A 10,194-nucleotide genomic window follows, 5' to 3' on the forward strand; every position below is an offset into this window, starting at 1 on the left:
TGACTGCAAAATTCAAAAAAAGGGGTAAAAATAATGACTAGATAAGCATTGAATACATTTGCAGAATGAAAATTATATAAAAAGAGAAAATGTACAGAATGGTATACAAAAAGCTTTCTCTCAAATTGAAGGTAAGCAAGAAAATTAAACAGAGATAAAAAGTAAAACTAAGGCTGAAAATTTTGTGTCACAATGAGAGTCAATAAGAAACAGCAATTCAGAGAGAAAAAGATGTACTTGTGGGGTTGACAAGGTGTCATATTTAATTCAGATGAAAGCACATTACACTGAAAATAGTCCTCTACTGAGCAGATTTCTCAGAGCTCCTTTCATATCCCGGTTCCTCAAACTGTAGATAAAAGGATTTACCATGGGTGTGACCACACTGTACAATACAGTCACAATGACATCTTTGTCATTAGTGTTATTGGACGAGGGGAAAAAATAAATGGCAATAATTGTTCCATAATAGAGAGAAACCACGCAGAGGTGAGAGCCACATGTAGACAAGGCTTTGCAAATTCCCTTGATTGAGGGAGCCTTCAGTATGGTGGCTCCAATCTGACCATAGGACACCAGAATACATATAAATGGCAGGGTTAAGACCACAGTTCCTAGAATGAGAATGACCATCTCATTGATGGTGGAGTCTGAACTGGACAGTTTGAGTAAGGCAGAGAGGTCACAGAAAAAGTGATGGAGAGTGTTGTCTCTGGCAAAAGAGAGAAAGGATAATAGAATGGTATGCACAAGGGCATTGGCAATGGATAACCCCCAGGACACAATTACTAGCAGGAAACAGCGTCTCTGGCTCATGATGGTGGTGTAGTGTAGCGGGTGACAGATGGCCACATACCTGTCATATGCCATGGAGGTGAGAAGGAAGCTGTCAAGACCTGCAAACAACACAAAAAAATATACCTGGGAAATGCACTCAGCATATGAGATGGATTTGCTATGCATCAGCATATTCATGAGCATCTTTGGAGCTGTGACTGATGAGAAAGAGATGTCAGTGAGAGCCAGGTGGCTGAGGAAGAAGTACATGGGGGTGTGGAGGCGGGAGTCCAGCCTGATGAGCAGGATGATGAGCAGGTTCCCCAGCACTGTGGTCAGGTACATGAGCAGGAAGAGGGCATAGTACATGCCTTGTTCTTCTAGTCGGATGGGGAGCCCCAAGAGGATGAACTCAGACACACTGCTCCGATTATCCCTGTTCATACTCCTGTTCCTCTTCCTCCTCCACCTTACCCTCCTCTTTCTCTTTCTTCTTCTTCTCTTTTTCTGGGCATGGAAAGGGAGATGAAAATGCGAAAAAATAAGTCTTTTTGACTTTTCCATAATAAACACCTGGTCTTGAACTAATCAGCACATATGTGTCACCCTCAACATACAATAATGGGCTAGTGTTGGCAAAGGATATTATCTACCTAGAAAACAACTAAATATTTTTGGATAAGCAATGAATAAACATCATAATGATTATCAGAGCACACCAAGTTCCATTTGAGGAGGCCAGGAATTCATGATGAAAATTTGAGATGGGGTATTCAGGTCCACACCTGATCAGTAACTAGTTAGTAGAAAAACTACTAGATGATCTGTAATGCTAGGGTGAGCTCTTTCAACCTGTTTCAGTCGGCTGATCACACTTCGGTTGGTGCTTGTTTGCCTGGACTGGATCAAGATAAGAGAACCCAGTTCATGACTTTGAAGCTGCAAATACTAGGATCTGCAGGTCTGGTGGAACTATCCCCATACAAAGGGAGCTGAGGCAAAAATATCAAGGTATTGAATCTATAGTAATAACAAAATACCTAATTATATATCATATATCCCTAAATTCGTCCTTTAAGAAAATTGTTTTCTCAATCAATACTTCCAGTCTTCCTTTACTTTTCTAAGGAGTTGTCATGGAATGTGTCTAGAATATCAAGTTACACATTCTCTATTCCATCAACTCAAACTAAATCATCTTATTCAACTCCTTAGAACACCAGGAAGTTCTTGACTTTGGCACTGCCAAAGAAGTTTTTTGTCTTCTAGTAAAAAGAGATAATATGTTCTTTTTTCTTGTGATTCCAAATATAAGTTTAATGCCAAAGATTCTTACCTAGTATATTTTTGTTATATTTCTATCATTTCCTGTATATCATTGATCCTATCTTCCTTTTCATTTTCTCTTTTCTTTTCCTCTTAGATATAACTACGTGAGCAATAAAAAAGAATAGGAAAACAGAACTTGATTGCTACTAAAAAATAGAATTCATAGTCTACACGAAGACTTATGATGCAGACTGAAGCTCTTTGTCTTTGAGTGCTGAGAAATGCCTCACTATCTGTCCAATCATTCATAGGGGGGTTGAAATAAAGTTTGCATTAATATACCCATTATCCTAACTTCACTGAAAATATCTTAAAATCCCTACATTCTTTATCCAACTGCATTAAATCCTGTTATGTGGTATTGTAACATGAGAGGGGTTACATTTTCAGTTATGGTACTTATTACTATGTCAGTAAGAACCATTTTCTCACAGTGAGAATGGTAACTGGCTACCTGGTTTAAAGAGAGATAAATTCTAGGGTTCTACAGCACACCCTGAGCATACACTATACAAATTAAGAAAAAAACATAATTATACTACTTAATGTAAATCCTACTTGTGCTCTAACAAAGTCCCTTGGATGATCAGCACAGATACCTTCAAGATATGCACAGGTCCTTCCAGTTCTCTCTAGAAGACACAGGATACAGTGTAATAAGTAGAGATTCTTAAAGGCTCGAAGTTCTATTGCAAAAGGCAAAGAGTTATCAGTTCAAACCCAAACACAGATATAAGGATACACATTTGCTCACACCTTCTGAAATATTGGTGTGAGTTCTAATTTTACAAATCGTGTAGAGGACCTTGGTGGAAATCCCCAAGCACAAGGTCCAAATTAGAGACAAAGAGATAAAATTGCCTCACTGTGCCTGACTCTCTTGGGGAAGAACTATTCACTAAAGCAGGCATAAGAGAGTTCGCCCTTGGCGGAATAATGACACTAACCAAAAGGCAGTTATTACCAACATTTTAGTTCACAAAACCTCTTGCCTTCTCAATTTATTTTGCAAAAACTGACTCAGAGTCCATAATAAAGCAAGCTGGAGATTACATGTGATAATAAATGTCTCTTGCTATTTGAAGTCTTCTTCTACTTCAGGAAAATATCTTCACCCTATAATATGAGAGAACTTGTGTATCAGCATACCAGTGGACCTGGGGAATGGGATGTAGTTTCTATAAATCTTCATCTCTTCTTCAAACATTTTGGCATCAGCATCCTGTCTATGTAAGATTCTCACAATACCACAAAGTAAACATTCTATGTTTACTTTTCACTCAACCTCTTACAAAATTGATACCAAATCCGTTCCATACATTTCCAGCCCTGTTTCTTCAATGCCTGTTTTAAAATGAATAGCACGTGTGCATTACTCAAAGTGGAGGTGTGTGGCTATTTAGAAGTGTTATTCGTTGGTTCTGTTTATGTTAAATTCACCCATACATGGAATGACTCTTTGTATGTAGGAATTATGCAAGGTATTTAGACTTCAGAAATGTTTCTCGTAGGTCATGGTTAATCATCAGTTTCCCTCATGATAATGCTTGTTTGCAAAGAAGTCATGGGTAGACAAAACTTCCCCCTTTCCCAAATCCAAAAAACAGCATTGACACTTTTCTCTTCCCATACATGCATGGAGATATGTCAAAGAGTCTGCAAGGTTTCTCATTTGATTAAACAGTACAAGAAATAATATCTCTTTGAATTAATAAATGACATTATTATTTCCTCAGGACCACATAGCATTTCCTAGAAAAACCTTCATCTATATTCTCTTCCCTTCCAGTTTCAAAAAGTGCCCCTGCAACAACTTCTAGTGAATAATAAAAATTACTTAGATATGCAGACACAATAAATCAGAACAGCATGTGCAAACGTTGTATTGTTCCCCATTGTAAGAAATTGAAAGAGTAAATAAGATTAAAATGGTACAATAGATGTAGTGAAAGGGAAATAAACTGCTCAAAAGGAAAGAAATTGGGATGAGGAAAAGGGAAAAGAAGGAAGGAAAAGAGATATGTATATATACATATGATAGCTAAGATAATTGCTCTACTAATTTCTATTAGTTCACTGAAGGGAACCATTAGTGCTTATGTTGTTTGATCAGTTTTTCATGCTTGTGCCTGAGCAACTACTGAGCAACTACTTTGAAGATAATAATATGCAATATAATAACCATTGTTAATTTCCTATCATCTTGTTTTGAAATTATGTATTGTTCTTATTGGTGTTTTGTCTCTTTTTTGTCTCTTCAAAATAAAAAAAAAGAAATTGAAAAACAGCCAAATAAAATTAATGAGGATTTCAGAGAAAATAACTTCAAATGGGTTGGCCATATAGAAAGGTGTTCAAAGTCAGCAATAATCAGGGAAAGACATACTAAGTAGGTTTTCATTGCATATAAAAAATATTGGAAACAGTGTTTTTAGGATGCTCTTTGAAGGCAGTGCTGTGTATTAATTGGTAGTCTTAATCACTTTTAATAAAGAAACAAGATGATGTTATGATTTACCATTGAAAATATACATTGCTGTGGGTCATAAATTCTAATATCATATGTATGCTCCTCAAAACATTGTTTTATTTGGTGTAGTTGATACGTAAAATCACATTTATGTAAGGAAGGTATACAGCATGTTTTCAGAAACATAGATAACTTATTACTAAAATCGAACTAGAGAACATACTCATCGCGTCACATAATTGTGGTAATGTCTAATTTCCTCCACTTATAAACATTATATCAAAAACACATCAAAAAATGTGTGCTTAGCATCTCACTCATAGAGAGGTTGAAAGAGTTAAATGAACTTTACTGTAGACAATTTCTTGATATCTCTACACATTAATACATTTTAAAAAATAAATTATAATGTTAAATGGGTAGCAGGTATCTTTATAGTTGTTATGGTTTGTGTCTATGTGTCCCCCCAAAGCCTCATGTGGCCATGGGACAGGCTTTTAGAGTTTGATTGATTATGGGTGTGAGAGCTACACCCACCCTGGGGTGGATAGTTTGCATATGTAAGGGAGAGAAAGAGGGTGCTTCTGGCCATTTCCAAAAAGATGTATTTTTATACAATGGAGTACTACTCAACCATAAAGAAGGATAAACTTGAGACTTCTATAGGTAAATGGATGCACCTTGAGACCATACTATTTAGTAAAAAAAAAAAAATCAGACACACATGTGTAAATATTGCATTGTTTCTCTGGTGTGAGAAACCAAAATTGTAAATAAGGATGCCTGATAGGATGTAAAATCGACATTGTGAAGTAGAAATAAAATGTTCAAATGGGAAAGGGAACTAGGGAGGAGGAGGGGGAAAGAAAGGAAAAGAAAGAAAAGAATGAAAGCAAAGCTTTTGTGAATAAGGAAGGGTAGAGGGGGTTGAAGGGAGGGAAGGGGAATGTGAAAAAAGAAGAATCAAGATATGTCATATACAAGTACAAATTCCATATGAAGAATGTGATCATCGTCTATATCTAAAATGTGCCAACAAAATTAATTAATTTTAAAAAATCAGTGTACACTTTTAGATACATTTGTTGTGCTAGACTACAATAACTTTTTTCTCTTTTTTGCTATTATCCATCTTTTGTTCTGCACTTTATTTATATGCCAGCCATCTTGCATAAGAGAAACTATGCAATACTTGAGCTTGTGCATCTGATTTACTTCAGTTAACATTATGGTCTCGAGGTCTTTCCATTTCCCTACAAATGACTTGACTTTATCCTTCTTTATGGCACAGTAGTATTCTACTGTGTGTAAATACCATATTTTCTTTATCCTCTCATCTGTTGATGGACATATAGGCTACTTCCAAAATGTGGCTATTATTAATTATGCTGATGTAAACATGAATATGCATTTATTGCTGTAACATGATGTCTGTGACCCTTTTGGGAAGAATAGGTGAGTCAAATAAAATTTCTATATTTATTTTTTGAGGACTCTCCCTACTGATTTCCATAGGTTGTAAGAGTTTACACTCCTATCAACAATGAAAAAAGGATTCTTACTTGATTTTTTTGAAGGTAGCCATTCTTTCTGGCATAAGATAGAATCTCATTGATGTTTGATTTGCATTTCATGAATGGTCAGCATTGTTGAACATTCCTTCATGTATTTATTGGTCATTTGTACTTTTTCATCTAAGAAGTGTCAATTCATTTCTGATACTCAGTTTTTGATCCAGTCTTTACATTTGGAGGTACAATACTTTTTAGCTGTTTATATATTCTAGATATTAGTATTTATCTGGGGAGTAGCTGGCAAATTTTTTTCTCATTCTAGAGATTGTCTCTTCACTCTGTTGGTGGTTTCCTTTGCTGCACAGAAGCTTTTAAATTTATATGATCCCATTTATTGATTCTTGGTATTTTTTCTTGTGCAACTAGGGTTCTTTTCAGAAAGTCTTTGCCTCCTTCTATGTCTTCAAGAGTTTTACCTATTTTATCTTCAACCAGATTAAGTGTTTCTGCTTTGCTATTTAGATCTCTGGTGAATTTTTATTTTATTTTAGTGCATGGTGAGAGGTATGGGTCTAGGTTCAACCTTTGGCATGTGGATAATCCATTTACCCAGCATCATTTGTTAAAAAGACTATTCTTCCTCTAGCAAAAGTATTTGACCTTTCTATGGAAGAAAAAGTAGCTGAATGTTCCTAGAGTTGTTTTTGCAACCTGTATTCTGTTCCATTGACACACAAGTCTGTTATTTTGTTTTGTTTTGTTTGCCAACACCATGTCATTTTTTTACGGTAGCTTTGTAGTATAACTTGAAGTCCAGGATTTTGATGTCACTTGACTTGCCCTTATTCCCCAGAATTGTTTTTGGTATTCTAGGTCTTTCCTGGCTCCATATTAACTTTAGGATCATTTTCTCTAGTTCTGTGAGGAATGACATCAGTACTTTGATTGGAATTAAATTAAATCTGTATAAGGGTTTTGGAAATATGACCATTTTTACCGTATTGGTTCTATCCATCCAGGAACAGAGAGTATCCTTCCCTTTTCTGATCTGCTGTTCAGTTCCTCAATTAGGTTAATTTCTAACAATCTCATTTTGTTGATGCAGCTGTGAAATTTATTGTTTCCTTAATTTCTCTCTTAGTGAGTTTATTATTGGTGTACAGGAGAGCTATTGCTTTTCAAGTGTTGACTTTAACCTGCTATGCTACTGACTTTGGTTATTAATTCTAGCAGTCTTTTGTTGGAGGTTTTGGGGTCTTGTATGTAGAGGATCATGAAATCCACAAATAATGATAATTTAACTTCTTCTTTTCATATCTATATCCCTTTTATTTCTTTTCCTTGCCTAATTACTCGGACTAATGTTTTGAGAGCTATGTTGAATATTAATGGTGATAGCAGACAACCTTGTCTTGTTTCTGATTTTAAATGGAAAGTCTTCTTCTTCTCTCCATTTAATATGAGGTTAGCCATGGCCTTTCATAGACGACTTTCATCAGATTGTGATAAAGAGTTTCTAATCCTAATTTCTTCAGGGTTTTGTAATGAATGGGTGTTGGATTTGTCAAATGCTTTTTCTGCATCTATTGAGATGATGGTATGGTTATTGTTCTTATTTCTATTTATGTGGCATATTAAATTTATTGATTTGCATATTTCATTAAACAGTTTAGAGTATTGGCATTGGATCCTCTCTAAAATTCTTGTAGAATTTGGCAGAGACTCCATCAGTAGCTGGATTTTTCTTAGTTGGTAGTTTTTTATTACTTCTTCAATTTTATTGACTGATATAGGGTTATTCTGGATTTTTATATCTTCATGGTTCAGCTTTGGTACTTCAAGTGTGTTTAGGAATCTATCCATTTCTTCTGAATTTCCCACTTTATCAGAGTACAGTTTCTCAAATTTATTATCAGTGATCTGGACTCGGGAAGAATCTATTGAGATTTTTGCCTTTCATTTCTAATGGTACAGATTTTGGTCTTTTCTTCCCTTTTTTTGGTAAGATTGGCTAAGGGTTTGTCTATTTTGTTTATTCTTTTGAAAAACAATCCCTTCAATTTATTGATTCTTTGTATTTTGGGTATCAATTTTGTTAACTTCTCTGATCTTTGTAATTTCCATTCTCCTACTGTCTTTGAATTAGGATTGTTCTTGTTTTACTAGAACTTTGAAGTGCATCATTAAATTATTTATTGGAGCTCATTTTGTTTTTCTGATGTGGGAGTTCACTGCTATAAACTTCCCTGTTAGGGCTGCTTGTTTCTCTCTCTCTCTCTTTCTGTGTGTGTGTGTCCCATAGCTTCCAGCATGTTGTATTGACATTACCACTCGATTCTATAAACTAATTTCTTCCTTCATTTCATCTATGACTTATTGATATTTCAAGAGTGTATTGTTTAATTTCCACGTGTTTTCATAGTTTCTGTAATTCCTTTTCCCATTGGTTTGTTGTTTCATTGCATTGTGATCTGATAATGTGCATAGCATAATTTCAGTTCTTTTTCATTTATTTAAGCATGCTTTATTAACGCATATGTGACCTATTTTGGTGACTGTCCCATGTGCTGCTGAGAAGAATATGTATTGTGTTATTGTTGGATGGAATAATCTCTAGACATCTATCAAGTTTATTTGTTTGAAGGTTTGGTTCAACTCTGATATTTCTTTGTCTAGTTATCTATCTGTGACAGTTGAATATTGAGTTCCCACATTATATTGTACAAGGTTATCTCATGAACTTTATTTGTTCTATGATGTAGGAAAAGATGGTTATGTTTGTAAAGAAAAGATGGCCAGAGTTGTGTCTGTAACCTGATACAGAGTTTACAAACAAAAACAAAGTTTTGCTAAACACTTCTGTTTGCACACCAAATTGTTTCCAAACAAAAGCATTCATGAACTGAGGTATCACTATGTCGGTGTTTATCTGATATTTCATGTCTGCTAGTATGTTTTGAAGTTAAGCATGCTGGTATTTGGTTTATCTATGTTTATAACTGTTATCTCTTCTTGTTGAATTGTTCCACTGACCAATATGTAACAATCCTTGTTGTTTCTTCTGATCAGCGTTGGCTTGCAATCCACTTTGTCTAAAGTTAGGATAGTTAACTACTGTTTCTTTCTGGGTTCCCATTGTGTGGAATATTGTTTTCCATCCTGTCATTTTTAATTTGTGGAATTTCCTTTTTAATTAAATGTGTTTCTTCCTCGGGCACCCTCTGGGGCTTTGGTGGCTACCCTCCATAGTGTGTTGCCCCAGACTGGGCTAAATCCTGGACATCTTCAGGAAACCGGGTGACTCTAGGCTCTGCCTCTCTAATTAGCGTGCAAGGCAGGCAAAACCTTGGGCACCCTCTGGGGCCTCGGTGGTTACCCGCCACACCCATAGTGTGTCCGCTCGGGCTGGGTTGCCACCACTCACCAGCACAGGAGCTACACTGAGCACTGGGGACCTTCAGACTCTTGCCCTGCCACTCACACACAATCAGGACAGTGAGACTGCACTACAGGGAGTCTCTGGTCCTTCAAAAATGACAAAACAAAGGAGCAAAGTGCAATCCCAGACTTCCACACCACCCAAAACAAGTCCAGGAAGCATCAACACAGAAGAGAATAAAAGTCATACACCTAAAATTTCTGAAATGATAGCAACTGAAGTAAAGAAAATTCTATCAGGCTATAGAAGACATCAGATCAAAAATAATGTCGCAGGTGAGAAAAGAAATGAGAACAATAATGAAAGAAATGTTCAGCATATCCAAAAATGACATAGACAAGAAAATAGAAGAGCATAGACAACTCAATGAAACCTGCAGGGAACAATATAGAAAAGAACTAGAAGGTATGAAACAGATGCAAACAGATATCCAGGAACTTAAAAGTTCCTTTGAAAGCTTGCAAAACTGCCTGAACAAAGCTGAAGATAAACTTTCAGACCTTGAAGACAGAATTGCCCCAATGAACATGAAAGGAGGGATCTCTAAAAACAACAAGGAATCAGGAAATAACAATTCAACAACTGCCAAACAAAACAAAGAAAAACAATGTCAGATGAATAGGTATTAATGAAACAGCAGGTGTCAACACAAATGACATAAAAAG

At 35.8% G+C, this 10,194-nt stretch overlaps 1 protein-coding gene across 1 annotated transcript; it reads right to left on the reverse strand.

Moving 5' to 3' along the window:
• Window positions 1-282: 282 nt before the first annotated feature.
• On the reverse strand, window positions 283-6,869 carry LOC102024465 (olfactory receptor 50-like). Its single transcript, XM_005382925.2, has 2 exons — window positions 6,862-6,869; window positions 283-1,222 (listed from the first exon to the last, which is right to left on the reverse strand). The coding sequence occupies exons 1-2, from the start codon at window positions 6,867-6,869 to the stop codon at window positions 283-285; spliced, it is 948 nt and encodes a 315-aa protein (XP_005382982.2).
• Window positions 6,870-10,194: the final 3,325 nt, after the last annotated feature.

Source organism: Chinchilla lanigera, unplaced genomic scaffold (assembly GCF_000276665.1).
Source record: "Chinchilla lanigera isolate Chin_1 unplaced genomic scaffold, ChiLan1.0 scaffold00018, whole genome shotgun sequence".
Lineage (NCBI taxonomy): Eukaryota > Metazoa > Chordata > Mammalia > Rodentia > Chinchillidae > Chinchilla > Chinchilla lanigera.